At 38.8% G+C, this 21,903-nt stretch overlaps 1 protein-coding gene across 1 annotated transcript in view; it reads right to left on the reverse strand.

The window, feature by feature from the left end:
- The window catches only part of LRP2 (LDL receptor related protein 2), a 234,320-nt gene that overhangs the window by 104,888 nt on the left and 107,529 nt on the right, over positions 1–21,903 (reverse strand). Inside the window, exons 19-31 of the mRNA XM_053597902.1 lie at positions 21,496–21,626; positions 18,808–18,945; positions 18,150–18,431; positions 16,133–16,375; positions 14,680–14,799; positions 14,459–14,575; positions 11,851–12,228; positions 10,467–10,715; positions 9,093–9,304; positions 8,162–8,346; positions 6,748–6,976; positions 5,602–5,779; positions 3,619–3,747 (exon numbers count right to left, since the gene is read on the reverse strand). Coding sequence (XP_053453877.1) covers positions 3,619–3,747; positions 5,602–5,779; positions 6,748–6,976; positions 8,162–8,346; positions 9,093–9,304; positions 10,467–10,715; positions 11,851–12,228; positions 14,459–14,575; positions 14,680–14,799; positions 16,133–16,375; positions 18,150–18,431; positions 18,808–18,945; positions 21,496–21,626 — 2,591 coding nt within the window. The remainder of the gene's footprint in view (positions 1–3,618; positions 3,748–5,601; positions 5,780–6,747; positions 6,977–8,161; positions 8,347–9,092; positions 9,305–10,466; positions 10,716–11,850; positions 12,229–14,458; positions 14,576–14,679; positions 14,800–16,132; positions 16,376–18,149; positions 18,432–18,807; positions 18,946–21,495; positions 21,627–21,903) is intronic.

Genomic DNA, 21,903 nt, shown 5'->3' on the forward strand with positions numbered 1-21,903 from the left:
TTGATAATCTGGGAATCTGTACATCCTCATCAGGATGACTTTGATGCTTTTTCTTTATTTTCATATCTCATTAGCGTTTCCTTGTTCCTGTCGATCCTGCTACTGATGAATAACTCAGTATTTATTAACTTAGCACAAATTTAAATGTAATTTACTGTAAATTTTGCAACTATTAATGTTTTGCATTTTGTAAAGTATTACAAGATACAGTATGTAGTGTTTCACAGAAAGCTTGCAAAGTTGTTTGCAGCTGGGGTGAATGAGACTTGGAGACACTGTGTGACTTCTGCAGGAAACAGCGTAAACACAGGACAGACCCTGGACCATGAACTTCCAAGCCCTTGCTCTCTCCACACTGCCTTGCTGCAGTAATAATCACCCTTCTTTAACTGAGAATGTGCCACACAGCAGGCACCAGGTAAATATCAGTTCACTTAATTTATCTCCCGGATGCTTCCTAATCCTGTTTGCTAGATGGTTGTTTCCTCCAACTTGCAAATGAGGTAGACCCCCAAGTCCATATTCTTCATCATGATTGTGCAACGAGTGCAGGCCAGGTACTCCTTACTGCTCATCAAATTACCATTCATTTCACTTCATTGTGATAATTAAAACATGAATGCTATGAGTTTCAGATGTAGCATGAAATTATATCAAATGATTTTTAATTATTTATTATTATATGTTATTGCTTATTGCTTCAATAAAAGTAACAACTATTTCTCAGTTTTATAGCGGAGCTTGAAATTTTACTCATTGGAAAACTAATAATGCCCTCCTTAATGGGTAATCTTCCTTTCACTTCGCTAGGAGTTGATTCTCAACCAAAGCATTGTTCAAGATCTAAAAACTTTGCATTTCTCATCCATCATACGTGGGCCTCCTAAACTCCTCTGAGGAGCTCTTCTTCCCTTAAGAACCACCCAGCTCCAAGTCTTCCTGGTCTATTATTACTGCCTCCTGGGATGGGTGACTGCTGGTGTATTTGAGGAGGTTACCAACAAGGAGCATTCGCCGGCAGAGGGCAGCACATGTTTCAGTGCTGGGCGGGCTGGAAATGTGAGGGACACAGTAGGGGTGTTGACAGAGGAGCGCTGAGAAGGAAGTGGCCGGTGAGGAGATGGTGGCACTGGAGGGTGCATGAAAAGTGCTACATGAGAAAGCAAAACAAAGTGATTTTATGACTCTGCGTGCTTTTCTAAGGGGAAAATGGGTGGAAAACAGAAGATAGGGAAGGAGAAAAAATGGATATTGGCGAGCTTGTCATTCACTGAACATTCCCTGGGTGGCAGAGAAGCACCCAGCGCTGGATGGGAAAGAGTTCAGGAGGAGGACAGTTCAGCTGCTCTGGCTCAGTGAGTCTCAGTCTTTTGAAATCCAAGCTCAGCTCTTCATTCCTATTTTTCATGTCATTATCCCATCAACATTACTGCTAGCAAAGCAAGGCAGAGACCACAGTCAGAAAGGGGAGATTAGTGTTGTAATTCGAGAGCAACAATTATGACCTTGAAACCTAGGTCCTCCTTCAGCCATTCTTATCTTGAGTATAGTCATTGAAGCAAGTGCTTTGCACCCTTTACATGGAGTCAGAAACCTACTTTGTATTTGGGGTTATTTTAGGGGCTGCTGAGGAGATGTTTGGCTTGAGTTTTGTTTGTTTATTTGGTTCTGGCATTATGGGGAACATGTTTTCTAAAGAATAAAAAAAAGTAAGGCTGGGCACTGTGGCTCATGCCTACAATAATAGCACTCTTGGAGGCCAAGGCCAGTGGATTGCTTGAGCTCAGGAGTTCCAGACCAGACCAAGCAAAGCAAGACCCTGTCTCTACTAAAAATAGAAAAACTAGCTAGGCACCTGTAAGTCCCAGCTACTGAGAAAGCTGAGGCAAGAGGATCACTTGAGCCCAGGAGTTGGAGGTTGCTGTGAGCTATGACACCACAGCACTCTACCCAGGGCAACAGAGTGAGACTCTGCCAAAAAAAAAAAAAAAAATTCATACAGAGAGAGCTCTCATTTTATAATTTTATAACATATAACATATAATTTTTTAAAAAATAGAAATCTCTTAATTCCTTTACCCATCTGTAACTACTGATGCCTTTATCTGTGTTTCTTCCAGACATTTTAATGTATATTTTTACAAGGCTGATATTGGACAATTATTCTTTAACTGTTATTACACAAGCACTCTTCTAAACCTTGGGGGAAAAAATGTGTGACCTTTTTTCTGTCATCATGTATTGGCACACACCCAGTACTCAGAACCTAACTGGGAAATACTGAAAAAGTTCCACCTGAGTGAAGTGAACCCAGGGGAAAACCACTAGTGGAATTATTTGTGAAACAAAAAAAATGCTATTTAGAATTAACATTTATCAATCATCATCAGACAGCAATATTGATTATACCAACCCCCAACACAGTTCAATACCCGTTGTATTTGAATGCGTGCTTTGTCTCTAAATGTCTATCACCCAGTTTAATCTTCTCCTGAAAGACTCTAAGGACACACTAAATTAAACAATGTCAACAGGGATTAGGTGCACAATAAGTCTCTGAGGAAAAATGGCAAACACCAATCCCTTTGTTAGCACCACAAATAATTAAAATCTTTCATCATGAAACTATCACCGTACAACAGTCCATGATGATGGAATTTGATTTCGGTAAGCCTCTATCTGCAGAATCTGTAAACACTCTAAATATCCTGGATTCAATACGTATTTCCCCACTTGAAAATTAAATTTCCCTCTAGTTTAGGCCTCTATTATCTTTTAGTTTAGGAAAATGGTGCCATTAGGCATTTAATTTTAATGTGTGTGCAGTTATTTTTAGCAGTATCAAGATACATTCACTCCCCTTTGCTGAGAAATGAAAGAAACCTGGGTTTAGAGCAAATTTCTAGATTTTGAGCAATGGAAAATGACTTTTAAGAAGGATTTATGATCCATAAGTACACACTTCAGAAGAAATCTCTTTCATGGACCGACTGCACGTTTTTCTTCCTTTCTTATTCCCTTTCTGACTACTTTCTTGGTATGATCCTCCACATGCTCTACAAGTGACCCAGCAAAATAACTCTGGGATGACATGAAGATTAAATTGCTTCATGATATCTCATCCAGAGACAGTTCTCCTTCTTAAAGTATCAGGTGGGAATAGTGAAGGCATCAAAATTGGAGTCAGCAGCCCAACACTCATCACTGACTATTGGTTATGAGAATGAAAATGAGACAATGGACATGGACCTTGCAGCCAGACACAAATGCTGACAATGTTTACTTCTTAAATGCAGGATTTGGAGCTTCCCATTTGGCTTCCCATCAGAAAGGTCTAACCAGAGCCAGGTGAGTAAAAACAGGAGGTACAGATTGTTTGGTTCCACGTATAGACAAATTAGTTCCACATACAGAAACAATATCGTGACTGAGGTACTCCCTCAAATCACCCACAGAGCAGACCTCCCCCAGACAACTGCACAATCAAAGGGAACACAGCACATGCTCAGTTGCAAGTGGGATTAGATTAGTTTGTGCCTGGCACAAACTACGACCAGCTCCATCTAGAGAGTCACTTAACGAGCGCATCTAGAGAGTCACTTAACGAGCGTACTGTACCTCTCAAGCAGTTCACAGAATCGGCAGAGAGACTCCATCCTGAAGGACAAACACAGGAGTAGAAATTAGGCCCCTGTGAAGAAAGCAGGCACAGATGGCTGCAATGGGCAGAGGCACACGGATTCCTGGCTGTATGAGAAAGAGAAGGAAGCTCGGGTGAGTGGAAAATCCTCTGCATTAAAATTAAAACAGTCATGCTGTTAGCATCCTCCCTGAACCCCCACCCCCAGTGAGTATTTGGAGACTCACTGCTTTAAGTTACCTATGTTGTTTTCTTGTTTTGTTTTCCTTAAACTACTTTACCCTTTTCTAGAATTATGCTTTCAACATAAAATGTGTAAGAGGCACAACAGAGAGGAATGACTTGCACAAGGTCACAGATCAATCCACCCTGTAGCCATATCTTGAACAAATGGCCACAGAGGGATCCGGAATTTAGTAATAGGACTAGGATGCTAAATAATAAGCTTTCTTGCTTGACCTAAAAGAGATATTTAAACATTAAATGAAAGTTGTGTGTTTGCAGGGGAACTTTGACATTTACCTAGTGTTGTCCAGGTTTGGGTCAGATAATAATCTTTTATTTTTGTACTGATGATATCTCTGTGTGTCTCTGCTCCTTGAAGAGAGGAATCCTGTCTGCAGGCTCTTAACATCCCCTCAACGCCTTCACAGAGTGTTCCCTAGGTCCTATTATTCTTATCACATATACTGTGCTGGATTATTAATCCATTCATTCTCCCAGAATTACTCAGCATTCACTATATATTAAACACCATTCTCAGCACTGAGGGTACTACAAAAGTGGAGTATATATTTTAGCAAAAAGAGACAGAACTAAACTCGTTGTGTGTGTGTGTGTGTGTGTGTGTGTGTAATTTCAGGACGTGAGGTTAGAGAGCAAAAAGAATTATGAGGGAGTAGCTACTTTAGGTAAGATGGTTAAGGAGAGACTCTCTGAGAAAGTGACGTTTAGGCAGAATCCTAATTGACATGAAGGAGAAACTCTTGCGGAGATCTGCAGAGGAGATGCTCAGACAGAGGGAGAAGCAAATACAAAAGTTCAGAAGTGGCAAGTTGCCGAGCACGCTTCCAGACCAGAAGGAAGCCCAGCGTGGTCAGAATATGAGGGGAAAAAAGAGACTAGGGAGGAGTAGCAGGGGCCAGATCCTTTTCTTTCTTTTTTTTTTTTTTCCAATCAAGTCATTTTTACATAGATCATGAATACATTGATGCCATTATGGGATTCAATGTGTTGATCATTTGTACAAATTGGAGTGCTTACATCCTACTAATTAACATAGCCTTCACCTCATTTACCCAATTACAGTGTTCAGAAATTTTGTGTGTTCGACACCTGATAGATCCAACTTATACTTGCAATATGCTCCATAGGTGTAGTCCCCCTATTAACCCTCCCTCTATCGACCCACCCCATCCCAGGGGCCAGATTCTGATGTGTGATAAGTCATTCATGGAGGGTTTTGAGGAGACAAGACAACTACTAAGATACTAAGGCCAACTCTTTACATCACCTAGCCACACACACCACATACTCTGTGGCTCAGGGTGGCCCAGCAGGACACCTACAAGGCAATGGTGCCTGATGAATGAGTCCTAAAAGCAAGCTGCTTTAAGCCAGAGTGGCAGCAGTAAGAGGGGATCTAAGGTTCTATCTGGTCTGTACCATATTAGCGAGCTGCAGAAACAGACTTAGAGAAAAGTCAGGGAGGCAGTAGCCAAGTACTGAATACAATGACATAAGTCAGATGATCTGTTGTTACATTCAAGGTTTGTGTTTTCCCTGGTAAATAAAAGTAATAACAATGTTAGGAACTGGGGAAAGTTTGGAGTTGGGGAGTAAAGGGGAAAAGAAAATTTATTGCCCAAACAAATGGGTTTGCAACCATGTGCACTTAGCATTCCCAAGATAAATGTTTTTCCCAGCTATTCCCAGGCAGGGAGTTAATCTTCATCACTTACACCTTGGTTGTTTTGAAGGATGGACCGCAACTATCCCCAGGGGCCGCTGGATATTGAACATTATAACTGACTGGTTCCCTCCGTGCCACTTGTTGGCTTGCATAACCTTTTCAGTAACACCATTACTCCAGTACACAAAATCCTCGAAGAGAGTTAGGGCATAGGAACGCTGCAGAATCTGCGAGGCAGAATGGAACACTGAGTTCTCACTCAGAAATAAAAGCCAAGTGAATTCAGTCAAAGAGGATGTCTGTTCAAGAACATGGTTTCCTTTAGTAAGGTATTACTTAATAAAACACAGGAACCCACTGTGCAAGAGAGAAACAAAAATTATGCCACCGTTCTACATCCCACTGTCCCACTCAAAATACGTTCACGTACACCGGTCATTTACTCTTCATGTCTACCTTGGTGTTACACAGGGCATCCATTTTACAAATGAAACAAACTGAAGCACAGAAAGTAAGGTGGCATTTCTGGATCACTTGCTAGTTAAAGGTTAAGATGCAACTAGAGAACTTAGTTAGAGGTTCCTCATCCCCTACATCACGCCCCAGCCCCCACCCCATTCCCACCACTCCTAGTCCTGGCTGTTTCTCCCTCTTGTTTTGCCTCTCTCCGCTTTAATCCAGTCTGTTCTAGTTTAAGTGCGGATTCCCTGAAGGCAAGGAGGCCCTCCCAGGGTCTCTTCATGTCCCAGGAACTACAAACGAGGGCAATTTTAAATCAAAGTCAATAACAGCTTTTTGGTAAAACACATATTATCTGCATTTTCACATTTACCTTGTGAAAATAAATTCAACAGAACTTACTAGATAAAAAAGATTAAATATAAACAGGTTTCGACTTAGTCAAGAATATAAATCCAGTTGAATTAATTTTTGCTTAATACATTTAAAGGTACAGAAGAAACAGAATCACATCTACACCCAACTAAATCACACAAGCTATTACTCCTTGCTGGACATGGCACAACTATAGCAGAAACTGAAATAAAAATATTTATTTTCCTATTAGTAACAGAGGATAAATGGACCTGATCATTTCTATGGCACAAAAATTAATTTCTTAGCGTTCCTGATACTCGTCTGCTTTCTATGTATCCACTTCTGTAGTTTACTTTGGTTTTCCTCACTACGAACTTACCAAATCACTGGCTATCACCTGCTTCCGATGCTGCCCATTATAATCACAAAAGTCTATATAATCAAGATAGGCGTCCATGAAGTAGAGCAGTCTGTTGGGGTAGTCAATGGTCAAGCCACTGGGCCAGTGGATCTTGTTTTGGATAATGACAGTGCGCGAAGTGCCATCCATGCTGGCTCGTTCAATACGAGGGTGTTGACCCCAGTCAGACCAGAACAGTACATGTTCACTGTAAAAAGAAAGGAATTACCAACTGCAGGGTACATATTTCAATATGAAAAATATTACAACTGTCATTTTTAAATAATATGACATCCTGTTGTTTGTGCTCTGCTTGAAATAAATCATCCCCAATTCTGAATATTATTTCCTCTGGGTGTCACAGAGTAAAACTGTATAATCATAATGCAATCACAAGCTATCTGGATGTTTTCAGAATGTTCATTAAACATGCAGTTCTCTATGGCATTGAAATGCCTTGGCCCATACATGTTTGTGTACAACCCACAAATAGTTGATGGGGAAAATCCATCTGTTCTTGTTTGTCTACCCTATCATGTTTTAGATAAGGGAATCAATTTACTCTTTATGAGATATTTGCCATAAATCTCACTAATGTGTCATACTTTACAATAGCTAGGAAGTCAGCATCAAATTTACCAGCCTGCAGAAAGTCTAAGTTAAGGAATCTAAAAAAATTCAAGGAAGAAAACCCTCAAACGTTTCTAAACACATGGGAGAATTTCCTTCTTCCCTCTAGACCAGCAGGCAAAGATTTTCTTCATATACATGTATGACTTAAAAGGAAAGCTCTAGTAAACAAAATGAAACTGAAGCAGAAAGTATTAGAGTAACACGGCAAACTGGCCCATCGATGGAATATTATTGCATGCATTCATTAGAAACTTAATTCTATAATGATACAACAATCATTTCAATAATTGTATTGCCAAGAGAATAAAGCAATGTGATCTTAAAATGAACAACTAATTCCTCTGACATATTTTATGAAGAAGAGTGTTCAGCTAAAGAGGGAATAGCAGCCATCAGTTGGATGTCTACTATGTTTAAACAAGGGATCATTTTAAATTTTGCATATCGGCTACATCATATTACTGTTGGCTTTCCCACATTATAACCATACCAAGGCAACATAATTTAAAAAATAAATTACAATTGGTGGGATTACATCTACAGTGCATCTTACAAGGGTACATGTGAAACTTACTAAATGCAGAATATAAATGTCTTGACACAATAACTAAGAAAATGCCAGGAAGGCTATGTTAACCAGTGTGATAAAAATATGTCAAATGGTATATAAGACCAGTGTATGATGCCCCATGATCACATTAGTGTACACAGCTGTGATTTAATAAAAAATAAATAAATACAAATAAATTACAAGTCTTACTTCATTCTGGGATCTAATGCTAGTCCCCTTGGATTTGTTACGTTTTTACTAATCAGCACAGTCCTGTGGCTGCCATCAATTTTAGCAACTTCAATTGTTTCCAGAGCATAGTCTGTCCAGTAAAGATTCCGACCCACCCAATCTACTGCAATAGTTTCAGTCAAGACGACATTACTATCAAATACCTAAAGACAAAAGCAAATAAAGGGTGAATTCTAAAGAGAATAAACGAATGCAAACATGGAAATACGAAAATCTAAAATAAACTGTCTAATGTGTCCTATAATGAACTATAAAGATTAGAAAATTTTGTCTTCCCATGTAGCTAGCCACCAGTTTAACAGCATCATTTTCTGGGAAAAATAAATAAAATTTCGTAGCATTGAATGTTCCAAGATAATTCTATTGCTAGATTAGCATGTAGTTTCATTTTGGCTTCTATCCATTCACTAAGTTGGCAACCTTATGACACTTTAGAATGTTTGCATGCCAAGAAAAATATCGTTATTGATTAAGCATCAACAATTACAAAATGAAGTAGCAAGGGGGCAGAGGAAAGATATAGAAACTGAAAGTTGAAAGAACGGATTGAGAAATGTAACTAAAGCAATCCCTTAATTCTCTTGCATTTTGTTTCTGCTCTCACCCACTAGAAAAGACCGTAAAAGGGACCTCAGAGACGTTGGGAAGACTCTGCATTACATGACCTGGAATTCAGAATGAAAAATCTGCCTTCAGAGGCTACACTCTTCTCTAAAACACTCATAAATCAGGAGTGATGAACATCCACCCTTTGGATGTAATATGGCCTTGAAGGAGCTGTGAGAGCTCCCCAGGACGAGGTGCCACCTTCTCTCACTGGGGAATATAAGAGCAAATAGAACCAAGACAGAGAAACCGGTCAAGCGAAAGTCAACAGAAAGGTACTTACGACTCTCCTATCTGTTCCATTTTGAAACGCACTCCAGGTTTTACGCTGATTTGCATCAGACCAAAAGATACGACCAGTAACTGAATCAAAATCCACAGCTATAATGTGAGAACCATCCTGAATGAGTGGGTAGATAGAGTGTACCTGGGAGGTAACATTGTCAGCAATGATTCTGTTCTGACTCGCCACGAGTAACAGCAGACTTTCAGATCCTGTCCAAGAAAAAAGTGCAAAAATGTCAATGATTCGGGGTGAAAACACAAAGCATTTCTAAAATGTTTGATGAAATACTTTTGGTAACAGAAACAAGATGTTATTCCAAACTATAGTTCAGGGGTTGGGGGAAGAATCCCCTTAAGAATGATTTTAATCACTATTTTTAACCTCAATAGTTAGCTGATTTTCATGAGCGCTCAAAATAAAACCTTTCATGTCTTGTATTATACTTCAATATGTATCTAAATGTCAGTCTGGAGTGAACTATACTTACATTCTTCCTTTCACGGTATTTATTTTTATACCTTGTTTATCTTCCTTCCTAGACTGTAGGCTTCTTGACAGCAGTTTTCCCTGAGCCACTCAACTGTGTCACAGACTTCTAATTAGCTCCCAATATCCCCTCTTTTCTTTTTCTTTTTAGTAACAAAACTTGCCACGTTTTGGCATGGCATATGACAGACTAGCTAAAGACATTTGTCTGCCTCCAAGACTCCAAGTTCTGAACAATAGGAAGTGAATAGAAATTAGGTATCAAATTCCAGCAGGTCACGTTCCTACAAGGAAGCTGCTTGCCCGCCACTCTCTCTTTCCCTTTCCAACTTGTGAGAGAAGGCAAAGACTCGACAAAGCAATGGATCCTTTGATGGAAGCCACATGATAAGGGTAACACACCAGCTCTATCCCCTGAACTCACGTCCAGACTCCTACTTGTGAAAAAAAAGAAAGAAATTTACTATTTTATTTTAGCCTCCTTTATTTGGTTACTTGGAAAGCAGGTGAATATCCTATTAAGTAGTAAAATCACTGTCATGTAGTAAAAAATTGAATTTATTAAGCCTTATGTAAAGATGCACATATATATATATCAGTTTAAGCAATATAAAAAACCATTTTGAAATAAATAAAAACTAGCTTTCACCTATACAGGTGTTTTCACCTCTATTTTACAAAATACACCATGATCTTAATATATATTACCTCACTTCATTCTCATAAGAAACCGAGGTTTAAGGTGGTTACATAGCCTGTCCAGGATTCAAATCAACCTGACTCCTAATCACCATTGTCAAATACCCACATGTAACATTTGATTTAAGCTCCAGAGTGTTCTATTAAACTTGCTGGGGTTAGTTCACTTTCAAGGTCAACAATTACCTGTAACTTTGCAAGTCTTCCTGTCACCTTCTAACATGTAGTCATTATCACACGAGCATCGGAAAGAACCTCTCATATTGTAACAGTGCTGGCTACAAAAGCCTGGAGTATCACATTCATTTATGTCTTCACAGGTCTTAGAATCATTGGCAAGTAAGTATCCCGGTGGACATAAGCATCTAGCCCCAAAGGAGTCTTGAATACACCTATGAGTACAACCACCATTGAAATGTGAACAGAGGTCCTCGTCTAGAAAAAAGAAAGGGAATTATGAAAAGAAAAAGTCAAGAGTCTTCACTGCTTTGATTCACTCTAATATTTATCATGTGGACTCAGGCCACCTTTCAATGTGATGCCTAGACGAATTAACAGCAGCATTCACTTGGTTGAGTTGCACAGGCTGCTCAGCCTCTGCTCAGATTGGCCTGAAAATTTAGTATCCTTCATATCAAATGGCCCACCTTCTTCATTACAACCAGCAAGTAAAAATTGTCATTGACAAAGCAGGCAAAAAAACCTAACGTGCTTCTCACTTGTTTCCTTTGAAATTCTTGAAAGATACAACAAACTTTTAAGAGAAAAAAACTAAAAGATCTCTGAAAGTGAATAAATAGAAAGGGAAAGGTAATTAGAACATTATAATGCACAGATTCTCTAACCTACCATCATACTTTACTTTCAGAGCCAAATTAGCAATGCCTAATGCCACCCAAAGACAGTTCATATATATGCCTGGGGAGGAAAATACCTTTCCTTCCATGTGTACCCTAACTTATTTGTAAGAGTCACAATACAGAATATGCACTAGAAGGAGAAGTAAGCCAAAATTTTAGGACGTTTTTAGAACAAACATGGGATACATAAAATCATAAGAATCTAAAATATTTCACAGTCATACCTGGCTGAGGTTCATCTGAGAGCGAGCATTGATTAAAGAGGAAAGAAAGAAAGGACAGCAATTAGAATTACATGCCAATCACAGCACTTTAATCACAGCAAACACAAATTCCCGGACTTCATTTGTTTTGTGGCAAGTTCTGATTGAAATTGGAAAATATTAACGTCAGAAAAATTAATGAGCACACTACCAACAGAACTGAATTTAATCTGACAATCTAATGGCATCATTTAGTCTTATTTTTCTAAATAATGTCATAAAAAGAACTAAAAAACATATGATCAAGTGCAAAGAATTTAATGAGAAATATTATCCAGTGGTGATTTATTTGAGTTCAATTATGGTTACCCCTACAGAGATTTGAATGCACAGAGGAACTGAAATTCCTTCCTAAAAAGCTGGACAGTGACTATGACACTGGTGGTACATGCCAGGGTACTGCTCAAAATGAGTTTTTGGCCAGTTAGCTGTGGTCAGGAAACTTACTGCAAAGTGGGGACTCATCTGTCCCATTGGGGCAATCAAAGACGTTGTCACATACTGATTCCAGTTTCACACAGAAGTTATAGCCAGGACACTGCCACATCCCCCTGGGACACTGAAAGGGCTGAGTAGGGCAGTTCTTCTCATCACTCATATCCCCGCAGTCATTGTCCTCATCGCAGAGCCAATCCCTGGAGATGCAGTTTCCATTGTCACAGCGGAAATGAGATGAATGGCAGGTCTTGGGGACGCAGCCATGGTGTTCATCAGACCCAGAGAGGCAGTCTGGATGCCCATCACACTCCCAGGTTTTAGGGATGCAAATACCATCTTCTTGGCACTGAAATTCATTTGAGTGGCACATACCAGGAGGTCTGGTTGCTAGAAAAAAAACATGGGGAAAGTGAGCTTATAAATATAATTCATAATCTCTTTTATGGTCTAGAGTCAGCAGAAATGACTTTGGATTGGGCGGCGCCTGTGGCTCAGTCGGTAAGGCGCCGGCCCCATATACCGAGGGTGGCGGGTTCAAACCCGGCCCCGGCCAAACTGCAACCAAAAAATAGCTGGGCGTTGTTGCAGGCGCCTGTAGTCCCAGCTACTCGGGAGGCTGAGGCAAGAGAATCGCTTAAGCCCAAGAGTTGGAGGTTGCTGTGAGCTGTGTGAGGCCACAGCACTCTACCGAGGGCCATAAAGTGAGACTCTGTCTCTACAAAAATAAATAAATAAATAAATAAAATAAAATAAAAAGATTTAAAAAAAAGAAATGACTTTGGATCAATAGGTTTATAATTATAATGGACAATATTGAAGGTTAAATAATACAGGGTCTTCTCCCATAGTGTAGTACAAAGAACTATTTCTATGCGGCAAACTAGTGCATCTGACAACTGAGTACAGGATGCACAACTCTTGACCTAGCTCCTGGTCAACAGAATAATCTTTTTCTAATGTTTATTCAACTGCAGATTCAATCATGAAATTTATTCATCTCTCTCTGAAAGAATCATCACAGCATTTCAATTGAGCTTCTATAGTATGGTCACTTTGAACTTCTAACACATATTTGATGGGCGGCACCTGTGACTCAAAAGAGTAGGGTGCCGGCCCCATATGCCGGAGGTGGTGTGTTCAAACCCAGCCCTGGCCAAACTGCAAAAAAAAAAAACCACATATTTGGATACTATAAATTTCTCTCCCATGAACTATATCCCATGAAACCAGCACACACTAAGTCCAATAAAGGTGGCAGCAAATACTTAATTCTTTTCCAACTTTCCACTATTCATTAAGCAGGCTTTGAGAGTTGAGTAAGAATTGCTTCCCCTCTTCACAGGGGTAAACCCAATCTTCCTCCCAGGGACCTCCTGAGGCACAGCAAGTCAGAGGCAACTGGCAGTTTAACCTCAGATGGTCACAGAATTCCCCGTTTTCAATATGAAACAGAAAAATTAGTAATTCAGAATTTTTGGGTTTCGTGTGAACTATAAATTATGTGTAGGCATTTTATTTAATTTTAGAATCTGTATATTTGCACACTTGCTTTCTGATTCAGAAGAATTAACGAAAATCTACTTTTTATGGTCTGAAACACTATCATTCAAAAAAAATGACCAATTCACTGATAACAAACCATGTGATTACATGCCTGTGAAGATTACAGGTCCATCAGATTTATACTGTATGATATGTCCTACTTGAATCCTCCAACTACAAGGAAATTTCTTTTCTCTGAAACTCCACAGAATTTTATCTGCACTATGTCTAAGACTCTTATAATATTCTATTTTAATTATCTCATGCCTTCTATAACTTTTCTTTTTTTTTTTTTTTTAATTGAGACAGAGTCTCACTTTGTCACCCTCCATAGAGTGCTGTGGCATCATAGCTCACAGCAAGCTCAAACTCTTGGGCTTAAGTGATTCTCTCGCCTTAGCCTCCCAAGTAGCTGGGTCTATAGGCACCTGCCACAACACCCGGCTATTTTTTGGCTGCAGTTGTCATTGTTGTTTTGCAGGCCCAGGCCAGGCTCGAACGCACCAGCCTCGGTGTGTGTGGCTGGTGCCCTACTCACTGAGCTACAGGCGCCATGCCAGACAGAATGCCTTCTATAACTTTTCTTACCAGACTCTAAGGACAAAAGCCATATAGAACATCTTAGTTCAAAATAGTAGCTCAAAGAATGAATTCATCAGATTCAGTACCAAATACAGCTCTGTACCATTTCTATACCATGGTTTGACCGATCTATTGAGATTTTTCTGAAACAGTATATGAAGCCTCAAAAGTTTAAACCCACTAATTTGGGATGTTCTAGCAAAAATTAAAAGAGAACACAAAAATATCTAAGACATAGTTAGCCTAGAGACGATTCAAAGTGCCCATTTATGCAACCACTTGATTTACTAATTATTCATTATTATTTGGCAATGTCTATTCAGTTTTATTGTATGTACCATACTACATGCAATAAACATTATGAGAACATTTTGTAATTTAGGCCTCTCTTTCCCCCAGTTTCTCTGGGTTAGAGGAAATTGGTGGTAATATCAATACTGGTAAAAATGACATGACCCCTTTGTCTGAAATATGCTGGGGATGTGGTACTTACGACAGCCTGCCTCGTCAGAGTTGTCACTGCAGTCAAAAACACCATCACAGTGATTTGTGATAGGAATGCATTTATGCTCATTGGCACACTTGAATTGAGAAGCAGTGCAGTTTAATACTAAGAAGGAAGCACAAAAGCAGCAGAAATTAGCACATGAAGAAAATGACTAAACATTGAGATTTTTCTAAACAGCATGAATAAAAATAGAGCAATGTACTCACCACAGCCCACCTCATCCGATCCATCAGCACAGTCCTTATCCCCATCACAGACAAAAGATAAGTCAATACATCGATGGTTGGGGCAAGTGAACTGACTGGGTTGGCACACCTCTGTCGAAGCTAATGTCATCCGAAAATAAAACCACACAAGCTTATTTCTTGTTCAATGTGTACCAAGAGCCAAACTGAAAAAAGCTAAGTATCCATATACATTATCTCAGTTGTACATGTGTTCAAAAAATTCTTTCAAATCAGCTACATTATCAAAGCCCAGCCAGAAAACAAAGCTAGGATAGTTTTGAAAGATAACAGGGCCAGGGCAGCGTCTGTGGCTCAAAGGGGAAGGGCACCGGTCCCATATGCCGGAGATGGCGGGTTCAAACCCAGCCCCAGCCAAAAACCACACACACACAAAAATAAATAAATAGATAAAATAAAATCTAAAAAAAAAGAAAGAAAGAAAGAAAGATAACAGGGCAAAGTCAGAAACTATGATTACACCTTGAAAAAATAGGCCACATTCAGAAAATGAAGATCATGCGTTTGAATTAGGACTACATTTCCATTAAGTTCATGACTCCAGACAATAGCCAAGCAATGGAGCCCAATTAGGCAGCACAGTTGGCACGACCCACGTGCTTAGTAGCAACAGCATGTAGACAGATCATGAAGACTAGATTTAATCCAAAGTCTAAGCACGACAACTCTAAAAACCAGGGTCCTACCTCGCTATTAAGACCATAGCCTTGGTGTGAGATGTGCTGGCTGCCACATCCACAACATGAAGTTATAATAAATAGGACTTATAGAATGTAAACGATTGAAGAAATCTTAGAAGGGATATCAAAGATCATGTATGCCAGAAAGAAGTGATTTGCCTAGTCATTCAACCAGGGGCTAGACTTATTAGTCCAGGGAACTTTGCTCTTTAAACTAGTATTGAATATTGAATACATGAAAATAAAACAACCTAAAGGAAATCAGTACTGGTGACAAGATGAAAAGCAGGTAGGTAAAAATCAGTGGAAATTTTACTTTTCTGTGCCTCTTTATTCTGTTCCCTTTTTGGCTGTACAAACGAAAAGGAAAACCAACTGCCAAGTGTCTAAATATTTTTCTGTATTTATGATAAAAAATTGTTTGAAGTATCTGAATAGATTATTGAGGTATTTTTGTTTTTTCAGTTTCTATCTGGATGTTTGGCATCAGAAATGGTCCTGGTTTAGCTTCCACAGAACTCAATACCTGTATGTGTAGGAGGGCTCTAAGAGTTCCACGTGCAGGCATATGCCTTTGTTCTTATAGCCTATTGAGACAGAGATTGACAGCTATCTGGAAGAGCCTAAGATGCAATGAGAATTGAGCGAGCCTTAGAGGAAAGAGTATAAGGCCATTTGCTTATTCAAATCTATTCGTAGGCTGATCAACAAAGAGATATCAGTTCAAAACTTACTGCAGTTCTTCTCATCAGATCCATCCCCACAATCATTATCTGTGTCACAGAGCCAACTCTTTGGGATACAGTTGTGATTATCACAGGCGTACTGGGACTCAGGGCAGACAGCAGGTCCTTGGGTGGGGCAGTTCTGCTCATCACTGCCATCCACACAGTCCTTGTACCTGTCACAGTGCCAGCGTCCTGGGATGCACTCTCCTCCATGAGCGCAGGCGAACATCGTACGTGGACAGGTGTTATCTGCAACAGCAACAAACTAGTCACAAAGACATTTGTTCCGACAGCCTTTTCAAGCCTAGTAAAGGCCAAGTTCTCCTTTTTCAAGGGGAGCATTATAAAAAATAAGGAGAAGGGGGCGGCGCCTGTGGCTCAAAGGGGTAGGGCGCCGGCCCCATATGCTGGAGGTGGTGGGTTCAAACCCAGCCCCAGCCAAAAACTGCAAAAAAAAAAATAATAATAAGGAGAAAAGTGCATCAAGTTATGCCATCATCATTATCATCATTATTGTCTGACATGTATTTAGCATTTACTCTGTATCAGGCACTTTTCTAAATCCTCAAAAGAATACTGTGAAGTACATATAATGATCCATATTTTCGAATAAGGAAATTGAGGTTCTGAAAGATTTAGGTATCTGCCTGCAATTCAAGGTCAGGTAGGATGACTCTAAGTCTCACATTTCAACTTCTAAACTGTATTTCCAATGACAATTTCAAATCCAAACAACAGAAACCTTGAAAGTATTTCATATGAAAATACAAAATATATAAAATATTCAGGTAAAACTGTGTTCTTAGAAACAAGAAGAAAATGTATAAAGAGTTGGAAATTTTAGAAATTTCCGAAAAATGAATAAGTGGGCACTGTTATTTTTCAAATCTGTTATTCTTCCTCCTCCACAAAAAGATTATTTTTATGATGGTGATCTCTAAGATTTCAATTATCCTCTATAGTTTTAAAAATATTAATGTAATACTTTTGCTTTCTGCAATAACATTTATTAGGCCTCAAACTTGATAGACTACATTATCATTAAAAGAAGAATAGACTATGAACCAAGTGTATGGTGCCCCACGATCATACTAATGTACACAGCTATGGTTTAATAAAAATAAATAAATAAATAAATAAAAAGAAGAATAGAAAAGTTAAGACTACTATTTCACCCTTAATTTATTTTACTCCAAAAGGGGGGAAAAGGAATCTAACACATGAGATTTTTCAAAGGCTATGATTGTAAGTACCTATTCTGTGATACTACTTTTTCAGATACTAAAGACTATTTCTGGTTCATTTTGACTTTTTGAGGAGCTTGCCAAAATCCAATGACTGCATTGTTCCAAACAGCCAATGTTAAAAAGAAATTTTGTTGAAGATAGTCTAAATCAATGGTTCTCAACCTTCCTAATGCTGCAATCCTCTAATACAGTTCCTGTGGGTTTCGACGCACAGGTTGAGAATTGCTGGTCTAAATCAATGCTAGAAACCATCAACTTCATTGCTTAGCTTCCTAAAAGCCTTTCAAGTACATGATTAGAATCTGAAATTCTGTCTGGGCATGGTAGCTCACACCTGCCTATCACTCTGGGAGGCTAAAGCAAGATGATCAATTGAGAAGTTTGAGACCAGCCTGAGCAAGAGCTGAGACCCCCATCTCTACAAAAAAAGAGAAAATTTAGCCAGGCATGGAAGTATGTGCCTGTAGTCCCAAGAGGTTGAGGCAGGATGATGGTTTGAGCGCAGGAATGTGAGGTTGCAGTAAGCTATCATGATGCCACTGCACTCTAGCTGGGGCAGAGTGAGACTCTGCCTCAAAACAGGAGAGGAGAGAGGAGGGGAGAAGGAAAGGAAAAGGATAAGAAAGAGAAAAAGAAAAAAAGAATCTGAAATTCTAGAAGATATTTTTCTCATGTATTAATAAACAACCCAAGCTTTTATTTTTTCTTTTAAAACCCCACCAATAGAACTCTGTTCTATTCATCCCAGGAAATATTTCCAGTGCACAGCTACTTACTATGTGACATACAATGACGCTCATCACTATTATCATGACAGTCATCGACTCCGTCACAGACTAACAGATAGGACAGACATCTGCTATTGTTACACATGAAGGAAAATTCGCCACATGGCTCCAAGGGTGGCTCACTGCTTTGGTCTCCTTCACACGTCAAGTGATTGGCAGCTAGCTTCATTCCATAGGGGCACCCACACACCCGCTGCAAAGCTGGTACCGGGAAGCAAAAGTGGCTGCAATCACCATTGGGATGGGTGGGTTTATTACAGGAGTTAGAACCTGCAAAAACAAAGGCCCAAGGTAATAAGTTACGCACCTTCCCACCAGATTAATCACAGGTTTAATTTGAGAAGGAAAACAAATGGGAAAGAACATTTTTCAAACCCAATACTAAAAAGTAGCTTCCTCTTGGAAATCAACCTGCCAAATATAAAATTCCATTTAGATACAGAAAAGTCCTGAGAAGTGTTTTTCCCAGCAATGCTTTCAGGGTTAGCAGTGGTAGACGGAGATTTAAAGTCTTACACTATTAAATTATGTGGGAGAAAGAATATAAAATTACTACCAGAAGCTATATCAGATAAGGATTAAACAGAAGAGGAGCCACCATATCAAATAAATACATGTGTATAAAAAACACTGTAAGTCCTCTCACCAGTCTGGATGTTGACATCATAAGACTTCAAATGCAGTGCCAAAGTGATGCCACTTCGGATAACTGTCCTATCTCCACCGTCCGTTTTCCTAACTCTAACAATAGCCTTCAGTCTCCAGTCAGTAAAAAATATATGCTCTAAGAAGAAACAAGAGTGATCAGTATTTTCATATGTAACTCATATATAAATAAATCACTTAGGAAAATTCAATAGGCTTGTAATGCTTCTTGCAAATGGGAGAATCTTCTCCCACAAATATCTACAATAGGCTTCCATAACCATTTTCCATGATGTTGTTACTCCCCAGAAATGTTCTTTGGAAGTCTGTATTTTAATAATACCAAGGTTCAGGTTCTGGCAAGCACATTCGGAGTTTCATGATGGCATTTAGTAGTGAGTAGGCTTAGTCTTCCGTAGGTAGTAATAAAAAACAAGAATCTCAGGATTTTTCTCCACAGCATAAGACAAGGCCTCGTAAATCTGAGCTCTTATCCCAACTAAACCACTAACCTGTTGAGTGCTCTTGGTAAAATACTTATTAACTGTGTGAAGGAAATAGACTAAATCATCTCTGAGACCCATTCAAACATTCCATATCCTATGTCTTAATGATAACACAATTTTTTTAAAATACTCAACTTTAATAAGAAGGTATTGACAAGGAAAAGTACTTCCAGTGTATGTTTGAGGATCATTAAAAATGTCAATGCACGTGAGCTTATACCTACAACCACACTAATGTTCTGTGCTGCTCAGAGTGGTAGGAAAGAGGCAATGTATGATTCTAAACACCAAAAATTTAACCATGCTTACTTTAACTGATGCAGAGAAGTAACTAGAAATCCTAATTCATTAGAAAATGCTTCAAGTGTCACACACTTATCATTACACTGATTTTTCTTATATGTGGTCTAACCAAAGACTAATCAATCATTGGATTAACAAACTCCTATCTCTGAGGACTTCAATAAACATTTCTGCCCTGATGTTACAGTCAAGAAGATCTAGCCGTTCACTAAAAAGGCACAGAACTTTTCTATGGTGTTGCATAATAAAAGAACTTTCCACAAGAAATTCATAATGAAAGGCAGTGTTGAAAGAAACTAGTTATTATTACTACTACTACTATTATTATTTTATTATTCGGGGAATGTTATATTGCATTCAGGAATATGCATTCAAATTTTTTTCATCCTGATGAAAACAAAAGGTACTGAAACTACACTTTTACTCAATCCCAAAACATTCCAGCAGGAAATTTAACATTCTTATAATGCTTCTATGTGACCAGAAATAACATGTGTCTGACATCATTAGTGAAAAGGGAGTGAATACTTTAGGGAGGAGTAAATGTTTATAATAAACTCATCAAAAATCTCACAAGAAATACCACACACTCCCCTACTGATAAACAGACAGCAGGACAGAATCTGCAATATACTTACTAACTATTCATTCCACAATCTATGTATGAGAAAATCTTTGATTCATAGTCAGTTTCTAGTTTTTTAAAGCACTATGCTAATATTCAAAGTAGATTTCAACCAGGGACACAACCGGCATAAACACAGGGCCTTTGGCAGCCCTATACTCAAAGTAACCCCCCTAACTGGACTAATTATGGTTTGCCAAACACAACCATTTCTCCTCACCCTGTTGGCCTGGCACTTTTATGCAGCACACAGCTATCCAACCATTCACAGAGACCCCTATTTTCTTTTTTTTTTAATATTAAATCATAGCTGTGTACATTAATGCGATCATGGGGCACCATACATTGGTTTTATAAACAGTTTGACACATTTTCATCACGCTGGTGAATATAGCCTTCCTGGCATTTTCTTAGTTATTGTGTTAAGACAATTATATTTTACATTTACTAAGTTTCACATATGTACACTTATAAGATGCACCGTTTTCAAGCCTAAAGAAACCACCTATTTCATAGTCAGGCTACATTCTTACTCCCAACAATTTAAGTCAACATCAGCACACCTACACTGAAGAGGGGAATTGAAAAAAGGGAGACAGCACAGACTGTGATCATGTGACTGCAGCTTCCCAGCATTTCACGCTTCCCAGCAGTCCTTACTAGTAGCAAATTATTTGGGAAGGTTGATAAACAATTATGTCTTGCTGTTCTTTATAAACCATAACCTAACACCTTCTATATAACAAAGATGATGACAGCAATCCAACATTTTGACTAAAAAGCTTCAAAGTAATTACTGACTATATAGTTGATGATTATGCATTATGGTTTTTCCAACAGGATTCTAATGAGATCCTTGCAAACACCAGAGAACAATAAAATGATACGATAGTTGCTACAAACAGCTTTTGCTATTTTATTCTTGAAAATGAAGGCAGCTCTTGCTATTTTATTCTTGAAAATGTGATGCTTACATAGCTGGGTACCAGGATATTGAATTGCATAATTCATGTTATCAACAGAGCACTATACCAACATAACTTGTCAATAGTATTATCTAACTATGTTCCAAACAATAGCCACACTCTAAAAGGGAAATACTCCATTGAAAAACAAAAATCTATGCACCATTTTAATTTTTTTATTTTAAAGTGACTAGCTTTTCTAGAATGTGAGAATGCCAAACAAGGATGCGTTTACTCCTACAACTTGCAACTATGAAAACAACACACATTTTTATTGCTTCAAAACATACCTTTAAAGAGGGTAATTCCAAATGGATGTGTCATCTCTTCTATGTGGCCCAGCCTTCTTCTATCTAAACCATCAAAGGTACAATGCTCGATTTTATCAAAAAAGGCATCTACCCAGTACAGTCGTAAAGCACTAAAACAATAAAATAGTTATGTTATCCAAAACTAGCAGAGCACCCTAACATTGAAGGCATTCAAAAACTGTATGCTCAGTTAACACATTTAATAAACAACGGTTTTTACTTCTTTCTTTTTTTTTTTTTTTTGTATTGAGACAGGAGTCTCGCTTTGTCACCTCTGTAGAGTATGATAGTATCACAGCTCACAACAACCTCAAACTCTTGGGCTCAAGTGATTTTCTTGCCTCAGCCTCCCAAATAACTGGGACCACAGGTGCCGGCCACAACGCC

The sequence above is a fragment of the Nycticebus coucang genome, chromosome 7, assembly GCF_027406575.1.
Source record: "Nycticebus coucang isolate mNycCou1 chromosome 7, mNycCou1.pri, whole genome shotgun sequence".
NCBI classification, from domain to species: Eukaryota; Metazoa; Chordata; class Mammalia; order Primates; family Lorisidae; genus Nycticebus; species Nycticebus coucang.